The sequence below is a fragment of the Cupressus sempervirens genome, chromosome 1 (assembly GCF_028749045.1).
Source record: "Cupressus sempervirens isolate cs-2001-9-10 chromosome 1, ASM2874904v1, whole genome shotgun sequence".
NCBI lineage: Eukaryota > Viridiplantae > Streptophyta > Pinopsida > Cupressales > Cupressaceae > Cupressus > Cupressus sempervirens.
Genome location: NC_143118.1, coordinates 47,039,364 through 47,059,606, shown reverse-complemented (window position 1 = coordinate 47,059,606; position 20,243 = coordinate 47,039,364). Strand labels below are relative to the sequence as shown.

The window sequence follows — 20,243 nt, the reverse complement described above, 5'->3', positions numbered from 1 at the left end:
CAGAAATAGTTTAATTATTAGCAATATAAATATCCCTTTTTGTTTCTCGTGAATATGTAAGATAGACTGAAAAGGGTTTCTTTCTATTATAATCAACTGGTAGAAATCATTGTCATATGAAATGGAAATTCTTACTTGTGAAATTAGATTAATTTGAGATTAAAATTTGGTTGCGAAATTTCGTATGTTACACCCCGTACTAAAACTTTTCTATCCTCGTACTTTAACCCTCTCTCTCCCCGTACTAAAACTTTCCTCTCTCCCCATACTAAAACCTTCTCTCTCCCTATACTAAAACTTTCTCTCACCACGTACTCAAACCATCTCTCTCTACGTACTAATTTTTTTTTATCTCTCTACATACTAACATTTACTCTCTTTCTATCAACCTTAACTTTTTGAGAGTTACGGTTAGAAAGTTAGAATTTGAGAGTTACAGTAAAAAGTTTGAGTTGGTTACAAACTATCTTCAAAGTAGTCCAAACTCTAACTTTTTGAGTGGTTATGAACCCGAAAAGTTGGTTATCCTAGAATAAATTATAAATTTTTGAATCTCATTGTAATAAGGGCCATTTTGGAATTAGGAAGAAAGGAACACTTATGTTTTTGATGATAAGACAATTTTTGGAAAGTATGAACAAAGGTTGTCTTTGTAATCAATTTCTTCTTATGTTCTTGGTGCAATGAAATAAAGGAACGTGCATTTTGTATTCTCTTTTCTTCAAAGTCTAAACTGTTTGGGTGTTGATTCTGGTTGTAATTAATGTTTTCACAGTATGGTGTAGATGTTAGTGAATGATCAAATCATCACTGAACTAATGCTAGCCTTCAAGCATAGTTCTTGATCATTCTTATTAGCGATTTAATTTATTCAGAAAAGCTGTGAAGTCATGTGGTGCATTCGTCATCAATAGCTTTCTCTGTACCTTTCAAAGTTTTAATTCATTTATGTTTAAAAAATCAAATACACCCATCATACAAGGGAGCTGCCTCTCTCAAACACAAAGGAAGATTATATGATCGGTTTCAATCTCTCCAATTGTTGGCACAGTTGTCACTGTTCACAGGGCGGACAAGGTCAGTTTTAGAAGTAACTATCATAGTGACAAATCTATTTACCAACACAGTGCAATGCAAGATAAGGGAAACACAAAATAGAAAGGACTTGTTGTAAAAAGAGGTAACTAAACTAGAGGTAGCTATACTGGTTACTCTAGGAATAATAGTAATGGTGGAAAAAGAGAGGAAAGATCTTGGTTTTAGGGCACTTGTTTGAAATGTGGAGGAGGACATAGACCTTTTGAATGTTCTAACTCTAGAAAGAAGATAGGAAGTAGTAGCAGAAACACTTTGTCTTGTGAAGAAGTCGCTGAAACACTTGATGGACCTGAACATGGTGAGAACCTAATGTTGCGGAGAATCTTGTGGAATGAAGAAATTGGTGAAGAACTTGATTAAAGGAGAAGTCTGTTTAAAACCAAATGTAAAATCGCTGAAAAATGTTGCCAAGTACTCATTGATAGTGGAAGTTTTGGTAACTTGGCATTTGAGGAGTTGGTTAACAAGTTGCAGTTGCAAAGATTGAGACATCCTAGACCTTAAATGTTGCTTGGATCCAAAAAGAGCATAATTTACTTGCAAGTGAACAATGCCATGTTAAATTCAAAATTGGGAATTATCATGATGAAGTCTTGTGTGATATAATGCCTATGGATTGTTGTCATATTCTTTTGGGTAGACCTTGGGAGTTTAATAGACAAGTTTTGCATAATGGTATATTGAATTAGTATACTATTTGGGTTAATGGAAAGAAACAAGTATTGTTGCCTTTATTTGAGAAGCTTGAGGAGAATCATTGTACCGCAGTTAGAGTATGTTTGGTTGATGAAAAACAGTTTGCTAAGGATATGAAGAGACAGAATATTTGTTTTGCCTTGATTCCTAGAAAGACTCAGAACCAAGATAAACTGGAACATGCACCTGAGATTGAATCTTTGTTGGCAAAGTTTTTAGACATCATTTATGATAATGTTCCTGATGTTTTACCTCCTGTGAGAAGTATTAGTCATTGTATGGATTTAATACCTGTAGCTAGTTTGCCTAATAAAGCACCTCATAGGCTTACACCTTCTGCAAATGCTGAATTGAATGGACAAGTGCAAGAATTGCTTGAGAAAAGTCTGATTCGAGAAAGTTTGAGTCCTTGTGCAGTACTTGTTGTTTTAGCACCTAAGAAGAATGGAGAATGGAGAATGTGCACTAATTCTAGATCTATTAACAAGATAACAGTAAAGTATAGATTTCCTTTTCCTAAGATGGATGACATAATGGATTGTTTGAGTGGAGTGAGGTATTTTACCAAGATTGTTTGAAAAGAGGCTATCATTGCATTAGAATTAAACAAGGAGATGAATAGAAAACTGCTTTCACGACTAATGAGGGTTCGCATGAGCGGTTGGTTATGCCTTTTGGTTTAACTTACACACCTATTACTTTTATGAGGCTGATGAATGAAGTATTGAAGAAATTCTTGGGTAAGTTTGTGTTTGTATAGCTTGATAACATTTTGATATTCAATAAAACTAAAGAGGAACAACTTGAGCATATCAGACAAGTATTGTAGAGATCAAAGGAGGATACTTTGTCGATTAACTTAAAGAAATATTCATTCATAGAGGAAGAGATTGTGTACCTTGGTTTTGTTATTTCAGCTGATAGTCTCAAGATGGATCCTGAGAAAGTAAAAGCTTTTCTTGATTGAGCCTGAGAATGTTGGAAAAGTTAGATTATTTCATGGATTGGCAAGTTTTTATAGGAAGTTTGTCAGAAATTTTCAGTTTTGTTTGTAATGCTATGACTGAGACTATCAAAGGGGATAAAACAGTGTAACCCGGGTGCACGCACCCGGGTCAAAACCCAGACGCACCCGGTGAGTGTAAGCACCTGGTGCGGGTGCGTCACTCACCCAAGTACCCCTGCCAGCAACTTTTCCGCCTCCGCACCCTCGTCGCACTGGTCGAGCACCCAAGTTGGACGTGGTGTTCAGGTGCTTCCCGAGTGCGCGGGTGCTTCTCGGGTGCTCACGAGGTGCTTCCTAGGTACTCGCGGGGTGCTCCGAGAAGAGGCCCAAAAAAGTTTTTTTAAAAAGTGTTTTTGCATTTTTTTTTTGTTTTTGTTTTTTAAGTATGCTAACACTAATTGGGTGTGGATCCCATGTGGTCTATTTGAAGGCTTAATAAGACCAATAGATCTCATTTTCATTTCATCATTTTGGAGCAGCAAGGAGCTAAGTGAGAAAGAGTGTTTGGAGGAGCTTGTGAGAGATTAGTGGGTGGTTTTGCAAGGGATTGCAAGATCAAGAGGAGCAAGAGGAGCAAGAAGGTTTGATTTGGCAAGTATCTCCTCAAGTTCAAGCCTTCAAGGTAGGGTTTTTTTATTTTACTTAGTTTTTTTGGTTTTAAAAATCAATTTTTAATTTTTAAATTTAGTATTTACTATGTACTATTTAGTTTTACTAAGTTACTTTCAAGTTTCATTCTTGAATCTTGTTGATAGTTGATAGTTCTTAGTTCTATATTTTTTATTTTATTATCTATATTAATTTTTAATTTTTTGCATTGCTCTTAAAATAAAAATATGACAATATGGCATATGCTGAAACGAATTTATTTTAAGAGCAATGAAAAAAATTAAAAATTAATATAGATAATAAAATAAAAAATATAGAACTAAGAACTATCAACTATCAACAAGATTCAAGAATAAAACTTGAAACTTGAAAGTAAATTAGTAAAACGTTTCAGCATATGCCATATTGCCATATTTTTATTTAGTATTTACTTTTAATATTTAGCTTCATTTTTTGATACTTTAAATTTTTAAATAGTAAATGCTAAAATTAAATAGTAAAGTTTTAAGTTTTAAATTATTTTTACTTGGGCTGAAATGTATCATGATCAGTTCTATAATTTTATTTTCATTTTGTGAAATGCAGTTTTATAAATGGCTTCTAGATCCAGCCAAAGTGCAAAAGACATGGAAATTAATGAGCCAAGTGCATCTGATTATGAGCCTGAACCTGAGCCTGAAGGAAGTCAAGTGATCATGGGGCTGATGTAGGTGGTCAATCTAAGCCTGAGGAAGAGCCTCCTTATATTGCACTAGGGGTGCCTTCTCCTGATTGCCCTTCAAAGATTTTGAGGAAGTATGCTAGGGGTCCTTATGACCCAAAGTCCCCTCTTAAACAATTTGCTACAAAAATTACATGCCCTACACCTTCAGGGGGTGGCACACGCAAATGGAAGTACAATATATGTGGAGCAGAATGATTTGGCAGCATTACAAGAGTTAATTCACACCTTCTTTTCTGAAGTGGCTATGGTGTGAACCCATGCATATTCTTGTCAAATCCTAAAAATGTCAAATACAGAATTAAAGTGAATAAACTATGGGGCATTCCTCATGATAGTGATGTTCCAGTGCCTAGATCTTTGTCTGCTAGGCAATAGGTATAGAATATACAATAGTTACAGAGGCAGTGAGATACATCTACTCATATCTTGCATCAGAGAGCAAGGACTATGTCACCTACACCATCATTCTCCTCACCTACACACAGTTCAGCAGGGGACAGCAGTAGGGGAAAATGGAAAGCAACTACAAGTTGTAGTGATAGTAACCCCATTGCTCATTTATTTAACATGCATGTAAGGGACCGATTAGATGATGTTGTTGGTGATTTCTTCTTTGCCAATGGCATCTCTACACATGTGGCTCGATCTCCCTATTTTGTGAGGATAATGACCATGGCAGTAAATGAGGGAAAGCCATCATATGTGCCCCCAGGTGACCACAAGCTGAGGACTACAGTGTTGGATAGAGCCGATGACAGGGTTGGGATCTTGATGGAGCAAATGAAAGCATGTTGGATGGAGTCAAGTTGCAGCATTATCATGGATGGGTGGATGGACATTAGTCATCATCCACTCATCAACATTATAGTTACATGCACAGAGGGCCCATACTTTTTGAAGGCAGTTGATTGTTCAGAGCATCGTAAAAATGCTGATTTTCAGTTTCATGTGCTTAGGGAAGCCATTGAGGAGGTTGGACCACAAAATGTGGTCCAAGTTGTGATAGATGCAGCACATGTGTGCAAAGCTGCGGGGAGGCTTGTTGAGGCAGCTTATAGGCATATTTGGTGGACTCCATGTTGTGTGCATGCCATGAACAATGCACTCAAAGACATAGGGAAAATAGAGTGGATTAGAAAGGTGGTTAATGATGGGAGAGAGGTGCAGATGTTTATCTGCAATCACCATACATCACATGCACTTTTCAGGAGCTTCGCAAAGAAGCAATTCCTAAAACTAGTGGAGACCAGTTATGCATCATATTATATTCTCTTGGAGAGAATAATTGAGTTGCAAGAGCCATTGCAACTCATGGTTATGACACAAGAATGGAATCGATGGCCTGAGTCCAGAACAAAGCAGGGGAAGAGGGTAAAGGAGACAGTGAAGAGTGATCAGTTTTGGAGTGATGCAAAATACACAGTCTCCATCATTACTCCAATGTTTCAGGTGATCAGATATGGAGATGCAGATTCACCTAGCCTTGGAGAGGTTTATGAGTACATTGATTCCATGCTTGGGCAGATGAGGGTTGTTGTACGTGAGAGAGACCCCACTCTAGCATTCTATACAGAGCACATTGAGCCTATCATCACCACAAGTGGGAGAAATTGAACACTCCTTTGCACATGGCTGCCTATGCATTGAACCTGAAGTGGTACATACCTAGGCCTGGTAGAGTCACACCACTTCGGGATGATGAGGTGAAGAATGGGTTCTTTCGATGCATTGCCAAAATGTATGATACTGAGACTGCTAGTGAGATTCGCACCGAGTGGTCCGAATATGCTAGTCTTTCAGGTAATCCTTAAATCTTGATTCAGTGCTCTAAACTCTTTATAATTATAAGTTCTTTTAATAATTAATTGTTACTTTACTTATAAGTTATAACTTTATTTAAGTTATTTATAATTTTAATATTATGTTGTAAACTTTAAAACTTGTAACTTGTAGGATACTCGGATATTGCAAAGGTGGATCTCAAAACCATGGCACAAAAGAATCCCATTTTGTGGTGGAAATGTCATGGGTCACAGAAGCTAAAGATCACCTCACTAGCCATCCGACTGCTTTCTCAGGTTTGTAATACTAATAACTAATTCTAGCCCTTTATAATCTTAACTTAAAGAGTTTTACCTTGCTGGTTTTAATTTATGATTCATTGATTCAATAATTATTAATCATTGATTTACCATTTATCATTTGTTACAAATTGTATGAACATTTGTTTGTAACTTATAAGTTGTAACTTTCAACTTTGTTATCTTAAGTGTCTAGCTCCTCAGCTGCAGAGAGGAATTGGTCCACCTATAGCTTCATTCACTCTGTTAAGAGGAACAGACTTACCTCTACGAGAGCGAAGAAGCTAGTTGCTATACATGGTTACTTGCGGCTCAAAGATCGCAAGACATGCGAGTACAAGGAGAGCCCTGCAGCACGATGGGATGTTGAGCTAGAGGATCCAGCTCAGATTGATGAGGATGCCGATGCAGAAGCCAATGTAGGGCTAGTTGGTGTTCCTTTAGAGGATCGAGATCTTACCCACGAGGAGTCTAGTAGTTCCAGTGATGAGGATTTCGGCATAGGGGATGATTAGAGAGCACTTGAGATGATTCCATTCTCATTATTGGCATTTTGTCATTTTGTTGATTATACTCACTTTGATATGGCTATGATACATTATTAATATTTCACTGTTTCATGCTATTCGGTTCATTGTCATCATGAGCATCTTTATGATATATGATATTCATAAAATCATATTTGAACAATGAATTTTGAATCTTGCATCTTGAACTAAGTTGATTTGTCAAATGGTCATTAGTAATAGTAATGGTTATGAAATTTCAAGTTTCAAGTTTGAACTTATGGTTTGTGAATCGCATTTTAATTTTTTCTATTCATTGTAGTCAACTATATTTGGTATGTTAATGTTACATTGTTATATAATATATTGAAGTATCATTTCATAATTAGCATTTTCAATCATATATATTAATAATATTATATATATGCTATGCAACCCCCTCCCTCCACTCCCTCTCCTCTCCCCCCCCCCCCCAAAACCCCCCCGCCATCCCCAAATTGAGGCTATTTTTTTCCTGCACCCAAAACTCGTCCCGACGTCCCCCTGCACCGCCGCACCAAGGTAACACTAGGATAAAAAGAATTTCAAGTGAACACATGGAGCACAAAAGAGTTTTGAAACAAAAGATCGCAGAACCACCTATGCTTGCTTTGCCTGATTTCAGTAAGGTTTTTCAGGTTGAATGTGATGCCAGTGGAAGTCCCATTGGAGCTGTTTTGAGTCAAGAAGGAAGACCTGTAGCTTTCTTTAGTGAGAAGTTGAATGATGCTAAGAGAAGATATCCAGTCTATGATCAGGAATTCTATGCTATTGTTCAAGCTTTGAAGAAATGGAGACATTATTTGATGCCTAACGATTTTGTGTTGTACACGAACCATAAAGCTTTGCAATATTTGGGAAGTCAGAATAAGTTGAATCAGAGCCATATAAAGTGGCTTGAGTATTTGCAGAACTTTTCTTTTTCATTGAAGCATAAGAGTGGACAGTCAAATAAAGTTACTAATGATTTGAGTCGAAGAAGCAATTTGTCGACTGAGATGAGAGTTGAGGTACTTGGTTTTGATGATTTAAAGTTTAAAGTACTTGTATGAAACCGATCTTGATCTTGCACAACCTTGGAGAGCTTGTAAAGATCAGATGGTAAGAGATAAGTGGACTGATTATTTCATTCAGGAAGATATGTTGTTTAAAGGAATTTAGTTGTGCATACCTAGAGGATCTATGAGAGATAACATCATGAAGGAGACGCATAGTGGCGGACTTGCACAACATATTGGGATTGATAAAACAATAAAGTTGATTTCTGATAGGTACTTTTGGCCACAAATTTATAAGGATGTGCAGAGATTGGTTAGAAGTTGCAGAATTTGTCAAACAGCAAAAGGAACTAGTCAGAATTTGGGATTGTATTCACCATTGCCTGTACCTAGTAAAACTTGGAAAGACATCAGTATGGACTTTGTTCTTGGTTTACCTAGAACTCAGAGGGGTAATGATTCTACTTTTGTAGGGGCTGAAAGATTTTCAAAGATGACCCATTTCATTCCATGTAAGAAGACATCTTATGCAATACATGTGGCTGAATTATTCTTTAAAAAAGTGGTAAGATTGCATGGTTTGCCTAAGACTATTGTTTCAGATAGAGATACTAAGTTTATTGGTTATTTCTGGAGGACACTTTGAAAGAAGTTGAATACAGAGTTGAAGTTTTATTCTACATTTCATCCGCAAACAGATGGAGAAATTGAGGTTGTGAACTTAAGTTTGGGTATCTTGTTGAGATGTTTGGTTGGAGATAAGCCTGCTAATTGGGATTTTGTTTTGGCACAAGCAGAGTTCGCACATAACAATTCTATGAATAGAAGCAATAAGAAGACACCTTTTGAGATTCTTACTGGGATGAATTCTAAGGAAATGACTGAATTATGAGATCTGAACGCTAAGACAAAAAGAAGTGTTGAAGGAGAGGAATTTGCAGATTTCATGAAGACGTTGCATGAGGAAGTGAAAGAGAATTTGAAGGACAATAATTTGAAATACAAGCAGAAGGCAAATAGAAGGAGGAGATATAAATCTTTTGAAGTTGGGGATGAAGTTATGATTCATTTGAAGAAGAACAGATTTCCAGTTGGTACCTATAGCAAGCTGAAGATTAAGAAATTTGGTTCTTGTAAGATCTTGAGAAAGTTTGACAATGGGAATGCTTTTGAAGTTGACTTACTAGAAGATATAGATATTTCACTAGGAGATATCTTTGAGTATTTTGAATTAGATGATGAATCGAAAGACAAACTTGATTATCCTAAGAAGAAGACAAACAACATTGAAAGGATTTTGAATAGCAAAATAAGAAAAAGTACCAAAGGAAAAAGACTACATGGAATCAGTTGAAGATTGTTCATGGATTACACAAGCTAAGTTGGATCTTTATGATTCAGGTCAAAATGTCAGTAGTGCATGATGTGGACATCAGTTCTTATTAACCCCAATTGTCTGATGCAGGAGCATGTTGGGTCCTTTAGCAATCTTGCATCTACCCAAAAAAAAAAAAAATCTTGTTTTCTATACCAATCTGTTGTTCGCGAAGTAGTCGTTGCTTCTTTTGGTTTCCATATGTACGCAATTGATATCATGTCGAGGACCTATCCTTGATCCTTGTCCTAAGTGCACATACCCTAAGGTTTCTTATTCTTCAAGTTTTGTGTCATTCTTTGTGGTCTCTGTTTCCTGCAATTTTCATCCAGTGAGGCGCGTCGTTTCCTTTGGCAAAGTTTTGTACACTGATGTGGCATCTTGCACAATTGGGAGCCGACTACTGACTCCCGTGTGGACCTATCCTTAAGAGCATGTGGTCTTATGTTGTCCTTTGCTTAAATTTTGTTTTACTCTTCCAAGACTAGACCTATAATGTAATTAAATGCTTGACTAGCCAACTCATGGCTTAGCTGGCTATATAAGAAGCTTGGTTAGATGTAGGTAAAGACAATCAGCTTAGAGCGAAGAAGATAGAGATGCGAATTTGGATTCTGATTTCATAATATTTCTTTGTATTAGGCTGCGACCCGAAAGGCCTCACAAACAGGCATGCTGCTTTCTTTATATGTGAAGTGAAATAATTACACCTATTGAATGTTGCATATGGCCTCTTGTTCCTTGTTGTGTATTTGATTAAGCTTTCATGTCTAACTCTAAGCAAGGGGTGTTTGTACGTTTAAGTTGGGTTTATTCCATCTTACTCCTACCTATAACCTTCCCTTGTGTCAAAAATAAAAGGACTGCCGTTTCCAAAAAAGGCATGCATCAACCCAAAGAAGATATTGATGCCAACAACATAGGAGAGTACGTGACAATCAAGCAAAACATGAATGCACGATGCTAGGATTCATATGAATGAGCTAGGAAACATATTGCTAGCAAGATTTACAATGGCATGTTCATGACTCTCTAGTCATAACACATTCGCATACATGAAGCCAAAGAATTTCAAGATTCTTGAACAAAAATTGTCGTATTTCCAGAGTTAATAGTTACTAATACATGGACTATGTTACTCAAGGACTTCATACAATTTACAAAGAATGGGACAAAGATGATATTTGCGTCCTTAGGCCTCTCCAACCGTAATGCTTTAAAAAAGCATTTTTCTTTATGTTTTCCTGCACATGTTGTAGTACGCTCTCATCTTCTTCCAGACACACACATATTGCAAACCAATAACAATTGATTTTGAAAGACCAAAGGAATAAGAAAGAAGATTTTTTCTCTCCAAATTTCCAATTGTTGTACAGCTTGGACAGATGACAACTACACAAAGAATCCCTATAATAGTGAAGATATGCCCAACTTAAACGTTACCAACAATCATAGAACTTCACACAACTTCAATACCAGATGCTCATAAGCATCCATCATTGGCAAGTAAGATGTTACATATATACACTCAAGCCACCTCATCCATGAAGAAAATTAACTGCCATGTCATGACACAGCCACCTTGAAAGAGGCATCCAAAATAAAAGAAACAAATGGTGATCGCAGATAAGGATTCGGCTCGAATAATAATCACATGACATTACAAAAAAATAGTGGTAACTTCCATTGAAGACAAGTCTTGAAAATATCAACAAAGAAAAACTAATATGGTTCCAATACTCAGCTGAATACAAGAACTACCTCCATCAATAGCATAATGAGAAAAGAAGATACCTTATCAAGCCACAATAAACAAAAATGTGGAGGCTCAAATGTAACTTGAAATAAAGAACAGCTGCAAGTAATTGATCTCTATTTGCAGCTACATAAATTTAACACAAACCCAATTTTCATCGAATATGCAAAAAGAAATGAGACTTCCTTCATTGTTGTAATCAAACTATGCTCTAATACCATGTTAAGGTTTTGCTCAGAAACAATGATAGCAATAAGGAAGAACAAAATACATACAAGAGACACAAGATTATCCTGGGAAAACCCTTCCATTTGAAGAGAAAAACCCAACCACACAACAAAAAATCACTTTTATTGATAAAGAAAAATGTTCAAGTACAACGCTTTTCACTTGATACAATATATATATAGAATTGAGAGACTCTTCATTACACAACTAAAGGTCTCTTCAATTTCCAAATATAAAACTCTTCCTATTTCCATGCGCATGCCTCTTTGCATGATGCATGACACATGTCTCTTTCTATAATATTATTGCAAATATTATTATAAATGTCTCTTTCAGCTGAAGATGACCATAACGGTCATGACAGTTATATTTCTCTTTCATAAATCAGAGATAAAGATCTCCATCAAAGCTACAATCTTCAATAGGAATGAACCTGTGTGTTCTTCCTTGGATCTTGTGAGGATGAAAACCTTCACTAGATAACTAGTTTTAGACTTAAAAGAAAATCTCTAGCTGGTTGGAGTGGTTCCACTTCAGGAATCACGCTTGTTATTCACAAAAGTTGCAGATTGAAGGTTTAAAAAAAATGAGAGAATCAGTGGCAGCGGCCCTCTCTGGCGACGGGTCAGGACTTCTCTGCACAGAAATAATTATCCTTCGGTTTTGAGCTACTTTTTGATGACTACGAACTGCTAGCTGTTTCACGGTTTCATAGTCTCTCTTGTTTAGTGTTGTTTCTCTTCATTTGCTTCTTGCTCTGTTAGTTTCCTTTTTCTCGGACACCATTTGGTGGTCCTCCTACCTTCTGGCCTCTGTTTGTACTTTCAGTCCCTTAGGCCCATTTGTGGTCTCTTGTTGGACATTAATATTTTATCTTATCTAGGTGTTTGGAGGGGGAGCTTTTAGGGCTCTTATTTGCAAATGTTCTCAAAGATTTCTATGTGTTTCCTTGATTTTTTTTAGTGGACTATTGCCTGGTCATTCAATTCCCAATGGCAAAAGTATGCCATACAGTCATTTTGGGTGTTGGGAAGGCTAAGTAAGGGCTTGACATCATTGGAGTTTGTGCCAAATGCCTCCTACTAGCTGAGCGACTCCATTGTAAAGGTTTTTGAGTTGTTTGGGTCTTTTGAGTTGTTTGCTGCTGGCTTGGATTTAAAGGTAAGCCATACCTCTAACTTTGAGCGCCCAGAGCTGCACGAGCCTAACCAAGCCATTCCTTTCAAGGGCCTTCCAACATCTGTTTAGGGGTGATTTGACATTTTCTGACTATGTGAGCTATTTGTGGGCTACTCCGAGTTGATTTTTGGTGGGTTGGATGTCTATGTGGGGAGCGTACAACTCTAGAAATGACAGAAAATGCATGACCAACCTTTTATATGTCTTTCGCTGATAAGTCACTATTTGTAATTTCTGAGTGTTTGGTGCCACTCAGTCCAAATTAATGGTGTAATAAACATTGTAGAAAGGAGTAAGAAGATGTACACTGCTGCCACAACCTGCAGACCATAAACAGTGGACCTGTAACGTCACATTCAAGCATTATAGACCTACAACAATCTTCTTCAGCCCTGTTTACAGTGTTAATCTATGTGGGTGTTTCATTTGCATATCTGTTCCATGTTTTGGCATCATCTTGTGAATTGAGTGAAAGCTAGTCACTTATTTCAGTCCTTCTAAGAGCAGTGCACCTCCATTTTGCATGTACTTGCTGATGTTTCATATAGACAAAAAAATAAAAATAAAATCCCAAGGTGTTTCATTTGCATATCTGTTCCATGTTTTGGCACCACCTATCAACAATTGCAACAATAATTGAGTGAAAGCTAGTCACTTATTTCAGTCCTTCTAACAGCAGTGCACCTCCATTTTGCATGTACTTGCTGATGTTTCATATAGACAAAAAAATAAAAATAAAATCCCAAGGTGTTTCATTTGCATATCTGTTGCATGTTTTGGCATCATCTTGTGAATGGTTACCTATCAACAATCACAACAATAGTTGAGTGAAAGCTAGTCACTTATTTCAGTCCTTCTAACAGCAGTGCACCTCCATTTTGCATGTACATGCTGATGTTTCATATGGACAAAAAAAAAAAATTCCAAGGTGGTTATTGTTGAAGTATAGCTTCAGTCAAAGTAATACTGAACATTTGAATCTGATCTTATGATTATATTGGAGGAAATAATAACAGATATACATGTGTGTGTGTGTGTGTGTGTGGAATTAATATCTCTGCCACTGATTCTTATCGGGCTTCACTTGTTATTAATCATATTGCTATCACCGATTTATATCGGGATTTATACATTGGTTGTTATATGGATCGGGCGTGATTACTGCCGCCGATCTTAGAATTATAATTACATTGTGTTAAGTGGTAGTTATGCCCACGTAGGGTCGTAGAGTCATGCCCCTACGGGGACATGACTCCTCATTGAACATAAATATTATCATGCATCGGTGGGAACTAAATATATCGATCACAAGTCATATATGCAGTCCCAGCGATCTATTCCTCTTGCAGATTATTGAAGAACAACTATCCATTATCATTCAAGTAGAAGATTCTCCAAGCATCAAACACTGGTCTGAATTGAAGATCTGCAATACACAAATCTGAGAGCAAGTTATATTTTATTACAGTCTGGAAATACAGTCTATTCTATCAGAGATCCTATTGCATTAACAGTTATTAGTGTTCTTTTTCCAGTTATGGTCATATTTGATGGTTACCAACCAACCCCAACCCAACAATGCATAACATGTTTTCTCTTGCAGTAAGATGGATGCAAAATTTACTAAACAATTGCCTATCATGGACAATTCAAAATCTAAGTACCTTGATTCCTTATTGGGTGGCAGCCACCGGTTGAAATGTTTGGGTTCGGATGGTCAGCTTGTCTGGACTTCCCAAGAGTCTTCTGGAAGTACATTTGCATTAAATCCACCATCAACTTGTATTAGGGAGATTCTCAAATTGTATTAGGGAGATTCCTTACATGAATATCCATATGCACCATCATTGGTTGCTTGCCAATGTTAATCATCAATAACATGGGATTGATTAATTGGGTCTCCCAAAAACAAAGGTTGATTATTGAGCCTTCATTCTGTCTAACTTCTAAATGGGTTCTAGCATGCATTGTCTCATTCTTCCCAAATACAGTATAACATTTGGGAGTTCAGGAATACCCTTACTACATTAACTTGAATGATAGTTCAAAATACTTGCTTTGCAATATTTTTATTAGATTCTAATTGATTTGCTACCACACATACATTTGCATTTGAGTGGTGGTGTTTAGTATGCATAGAATGCTCCACTTCAACTCTTGCTTCACAAGTCTCTCAATCTCTATATATGGGTCCAAGTAGACAACCTTCTCTGCCTTCCCTACATCATTCATGATGATGTTGACCTTTTGTTGTGGACCTCACATGTCTTCATGGTCTCCAAGTCCCAACCACTTGCACAATAATTTCTAATTTCTATGAAATTCTCTTGCAAAACATCCCCATTCATTACATTATTGGCATTGTGCATTGTGATACCTCTCTTCATCAATGATGTTGATGTTGACATTTTGTTGTGGACCTCAAACGCCCTCATGGTCTCCAAGTCCACACCACTTCCACAATAATTTCTAATTTCTATGGCAGTCCCTCACAAAATGTCCCCATTCATTACATTATTGGCATTGTGTGATATGTCATTCTCCGAAATCATACTATTTTTGACTTTGACCTTCCTTCTTTGATTTTGATATCCCCGTAAAGATGCATTCAAGTTATTTTGCAACTTCAATGAAGTGCTTGGTGGAATAGACTGCTCTACTCATACACTTGCATGCTCCCACTCTTCAAATTGAATTGGCACTTTTTTATTGGGTGTCTCAAAACCTAGCGAATGTCACAAAAAAATTATAGGGAAATTATTTGTGATGCAGCCTTCACTTTTATGGTCCATAACCAAAGTTCCTTTATATCTTTGCTTGCTTTTTTCTCTGACTATAATTTTTTATCATTTACTATACTAAATTCATCATCACTACTCCATTCCAAACTATCATCCTTATTGGCTTTTCTTTTAGTCTGAGAATACATTTTGTCTTCAATCTCGATACCCATTGCCCTATTATTAGCTTCTGCATAGGATGAATGTGGTACTATCTTCATTTTTTTGTAGTTGCTGAAGGAATCAACTCTTCCATAAATGGCATTTTCTTCAACCATCAAAAAGCTCTTTTTTCTAATTTTACAAGCAATTATTTTAGCCTCCAACTATAAGCTCTTACATTTCCATGCTTCCCTTGTCTTATATTGCAAATTTCTGATACTATTTCATTATCATCTGAAAACAATTTGAGCTCTCCCTCAAAAGCCTTATCTAGTCCCTCCCATTTGTTTCCAGAAGTTGGTTCAATCTCTATATCCCAATCAATGGATACACCCCTTAAGGTGGCTAACAAAAGCCGTAGCCAAATGCTCTATCATTTTGACCAATTGTTGTCCAAATTGTTTCACAAGTTTCACATCACTACATCAGATCCTTTAATCCATTACTTGTGAACTCGAGAAAGTTTTGCCTCTCAATACAAAGGACTGATGGTAGAGTCACCATCCTTTCCTTCTGATGTCTAGTGTTTCATATGAGAATCCTCAACTAGTTCCATAGCTTTGGTATTTTGCACATTTGTATTGCCTTCAAGTTCTATTTTGAATACCATTAGCCCTAAAAAAAAGGATTAATTTCTTCAATTTTTAATTCTTTCATTCTCAAAGGTTGTTCCCAAAGGTTTCTCTTTCCCTATCTATGAAGAAATTCTCAAGCTCGATCTCCCAACTACCTATCCAAAAGGAGTTGTCTTGGTTTTTCTACTTGGTCTGTCAAATCAAAATGAAAGGAGGCCTGAGGGAGCATAAATACGCTACAAAGCAAAGGCAGAAGTCACTTCAAAATTTTCCAAATGAGCGCATATTTATACATATGAAATTTTGAACAAAACATCTCCCATAATTGTGCTGCCCCTTCAAACATAGCACTTTATTTTGAGTCCAAATTGTTTGTTTAATTGAAACAGTACCTTAGTTGGAATTTTGGGAGACGTTACCATACACCACATTGAATATTAAGTTATGCGTCTTCCTTTGGCACCACTTTCAATCTGTACTCTAGTTTGACCAACTAAGCTTGTGCAAATTCTAACATTTGCCATCAATGCAAGTATCCAGTTATCCAATAGCTCCATGACACGGATCCCTATGGTGCAAATCCAACATACAACAGAATCTGGAAGTTTGAAGTCAAGACTACAAGAATGAAAGTGATCCTTTTTTCTATGAACACAAAAGATACACAAGAAATCCCTTCAATCTGATCTCATAATCACTATCATGAAGATCCAAGCCTGCAGAAGTGACAGACAAATCTGGATAGAAAACATGCTCAGATTATTTGTGTCCAGCTCGAACTGTTTAGAAATGGTATAAAATATTTTTGGACCAACTACATATCTGTGTGCCTTTATGCAACTACCATATACCTCGACATTATAGCAACTGCTTGTCAAGAACTCTAAAAACATACTGCTCAAACTGCATTCCGTACCTCTAAATGCAATCTGAGAAAATCCAACATAAAGATAACTTTAAAAATAAAAATTCTTTAGGTCAATACAGGATTGCTTGTTGACCAGGGATGCTTTAGTATCAACAATATAATAGATGATGTGCCAGCTTTGACAAGTTAGTGTGATGTAAATTATGTTTGTGATCAAAATATCTCATGTCAGGACCAATAAGCTTAGGATTAAGAAACAATTCTTGGTCTCTTAATCCATTGTGGAAGCAAAGTACTGCAATGTAAAGGAAATTGTGTCTCAACTTATGTCATGTACAATTCTTCTTGCTCGGCTGAGATCCCCTCAAAATGGGCTCAACATTATTCATATTGAAGCAAGTGGCACCCAGATGATTTAAAAAATACAGTTCAACAGTGAAGTAAGCACATTGAGATCCACATGCGCTGCATCAAGTAATTATTTTAAGAAAAAAGGCCTGTGTTTCAACATATACCATTTAGGTCTCAGCTAGAAGGTATCTTCAACAAATCTCTTCCAAATGATACCTCATTGGTCTCTACAACAGAATTGGACTCACGTACGCAATATTGATTACTTTTCCTGAGCGAAATTTTATTTTAATATAATAACTATCCTTCAATGTTGGGTTGTCAACCTCTTAACTCCTAATAACTCAGGTGTACAAATTTACAGATAATTATATGATTGTTTATCTTTCATTTTTCATCTGCAATTTTACTATAATGTATTCCTTGGCTAATCTGGTCGTTTATCTTTTCATACATAAGCAATAAGGTGGCATATTTACCCTGCCTGGTCTACTAATAGTTAGGTTGACAATCATGTAAGGCAATTGTGGACTTCAAAAAAGGTCTTTAATTCTGGTCTTTAACTTTATTTGTGGGAGTTAAAAACCTTGTCTTTCTATCGTCATTTTGAAAACAACTTGAAGGTGGACAGTCTAATGAGCTATTCGAGGGGCAAGCTCCACACAACTGTAAGAATTTTTTGGCTAATTGGAAATCAATTTTGTATCTCTTGGTCCTTTGAAGGAATTTTATTCATTCAATCCTTTTGAAGCTCATTTTGTTTAATTCAAATTATGGCTATTAGATTTAATCACCATAGGTCTGAAAAATTGCAGCTAACGTATAGGCCAAATTCAACACGTTAAAGGAAAGCGAAAAGAGGAGCATGCCTTGAAGTAGAACGAACACGTTTTGCGGTCGATTGCGTGGCCTTGATCTCTCTCGCTATAATTTCGAACAGTCCAAGTGTCGAGCAGAACCGAGGTTCGAATCTCGCCGAAGGACGAAACGCAAAGCTGGAGCGCTTCCATCTCCATTCCCCGGTCATGGAGTGAGTAAGAATAGCTGAAGACAGTGTGAGTGAAGAAGACGACATGGCGACAAAATGAGAGAAACCCCTGCGAATAGGGAAATGAGGAAGAGAAATAGCAGGGGATGCAGTATGAAGGAAAATGGATGGAGTATTCATCAGACGAGAGGCCATGTCGATGTCAGATGTGAATTACGAATGAACGATAGCAAAGCCCTCATCTCATCTTTAAACCTTAGCTCCCATTTGTCCTACTAGGCCCTCTCTTGCTCTCATATGAGCCCACTTCAACGTCTTCCGAACGTTTATAATAGCAGCTGCACTCTTAAGAGGCGCAGGTAGGAAATGTGCTCTGCCATTACTCTCTCTTTGTACTAACAAAGTATTCATTTTTATACTCGCACGTGTATCAACAAGTGCCTAATAGTTTAGGAATTAATTCTAAAATAAATTATAAATTTATTTAAATAATTTATTTAATTGAAAATTTAATAAAAGAGAAAAGTTATATAGAATTGATTGATTATTTTTATTTGATTTCATTTTATAATGAAATAATAGTTACCATTAGTAGTAGTGCAGTTAGTATACTAGAGCAAAATTATTTTTTTATAATTACTATGGATATTTTGAATTGTAAGAATTTGTCTAAAGGCAAAATTCGGCAAATTTCACTTAGGAATTAAGAACTCAAACACAAGCACAACTGTAGACTGTGAGAGAGTGTGTGATCAGAATGACGATATATTCAATATGCCATGATAAGAGTACACTAGGAGTGACTGTATATAAAGGCCTCTGAGATACATCTAGAATGTTTCGTAATCAGCATCATGATAAGTCATACAACCAAACACATGTCCACCAGATATGGGTTATCCTCCATTAAGCACGAAAGTATGTGCAGTGATGAGAGGATAAGCCTACAAAAGTGTGACACGCAAATCAGTGTTGTAGACACCATGTGCTAAAATAGAGTTGTGTACTCTTGTGTTGTTTATGTGACAACTCAAAAAGGTGCGCAAATTCCTAAGTGTCTCACAAATAAAAATAATTAAATAATGCATTAACCTAAGTAAACTTAAGTAAGTGTAAATAGTGAATACTTATTTACACCAACATGAACATATAACTATAATTATGATTTTCATAAAATCAATTATCATATGTATGACATAAAGATAGTGGAGTATGGAGGAAGCCCGAAAAATGGGGTCCTATAACACAAATGGATTTGAAACGGTGACGTTTCAAAAAATGAATAGTGTGTTTATTGAAAAAAAATTAAAACTTTACAAAAACTATGACTATTTCTAAAATCGAAAAAATAAAGTTATATTATTGGTGGCATTGAGTAATTGGTAGAAGTGAATGCAATAGTATTGCCTTACGGCAAATCCAACAAGTGGCCACATAGTAGCTTAGTACTTGCTGTAGACACCTAAAAACCTTTAGAAAATAAAATATTTTTATTTTTTGAAAAATTTCTGATGACATCATCATTAATTAATTAATTAATTAATTTTTATGCCATTAAATCCCTTTATCTTAATTAAAAATATTTAATTAAGGAATCCCTCCCAAAAATGTTTAAATCTTATTTAAACATTATTTCTTTATTTATTAATTATTTAATTAATAAATTGACCAAAAAACCCAAAATAAATAAATAAATTATTTTTTGCCCAAAACTTGGCCAATTTCCTTAAGACCACTAACCTCTTCCAAAATCTTTTAATCCTTCTTTAATTTTGATTAAAGGCTAATCCCATCATTTCCTACCCCTAATCCCAACTCAAAATATTTAATTAAGATTAAATATTAATCCTCATGTTTATTAAAAAGGTTTTAATAAATATCTCTTCAACCCAAACCCTTGAAATAAATAAAACTTTATTTATTTCCTAAAAATCTAATTTATCCTCATCCTAAGAAGTTCTAGACTCTTCTAGAAAGTCTTCATCCTCATCTTAGGAAATTCTAGACTATTCTAGAAAGTCTTTATCCTCATCCAAAGTCTAGACTCTTCTAGAAGATGTCTTTAAACCTAATCCTAATCCCCTCTTAACCTTGTCACATTCTCTAAACATGAGTTAAGACTTACTAACCCAAGCCAAAGTTAACAAATATCTCCTCCTTCACCCACCCTCATTAAATGCCATCCACTTGTCTATCCCTAAGCTAATCCTAAACCATCCTAATC

At 36.1% G+C, this 20,243-nt stretch overlaps 1 protein-coding gene across 4 annotated transcripts in view; it reads right to left on the bottom strand.

Moving 5' to 3' along the window:
- The window catches only part of EMB2730 (Ribonuclease II/R family protein), a 121,199-nt gene extending 102,807 nt beyond the window's left edge, over positions 1-18,392 (bottom strand). For 3 of the 4 annotated variants that reach the window (XR_016361379.1, XR_016361378.1, XM_089816308.1), the window contains exon 1: positions 17,901-18,392. Coding sequence is in view for 1 of the 4 variants with exons in the window: in XM_089816308.1 (XP_089672434.1) it covers positions 17,901-18,214 (314 nt within the window). In the remaining 3 variants the exon portion in view is untranslated. The remainder of the gene's footprint in view (positions 1-17,900) is intronic. The other variant, XR_016361381.1, reaches the window with a different exon arrangement.
- Positions 18,393-20,243: the final 1,851 nt, after the last annotated feature.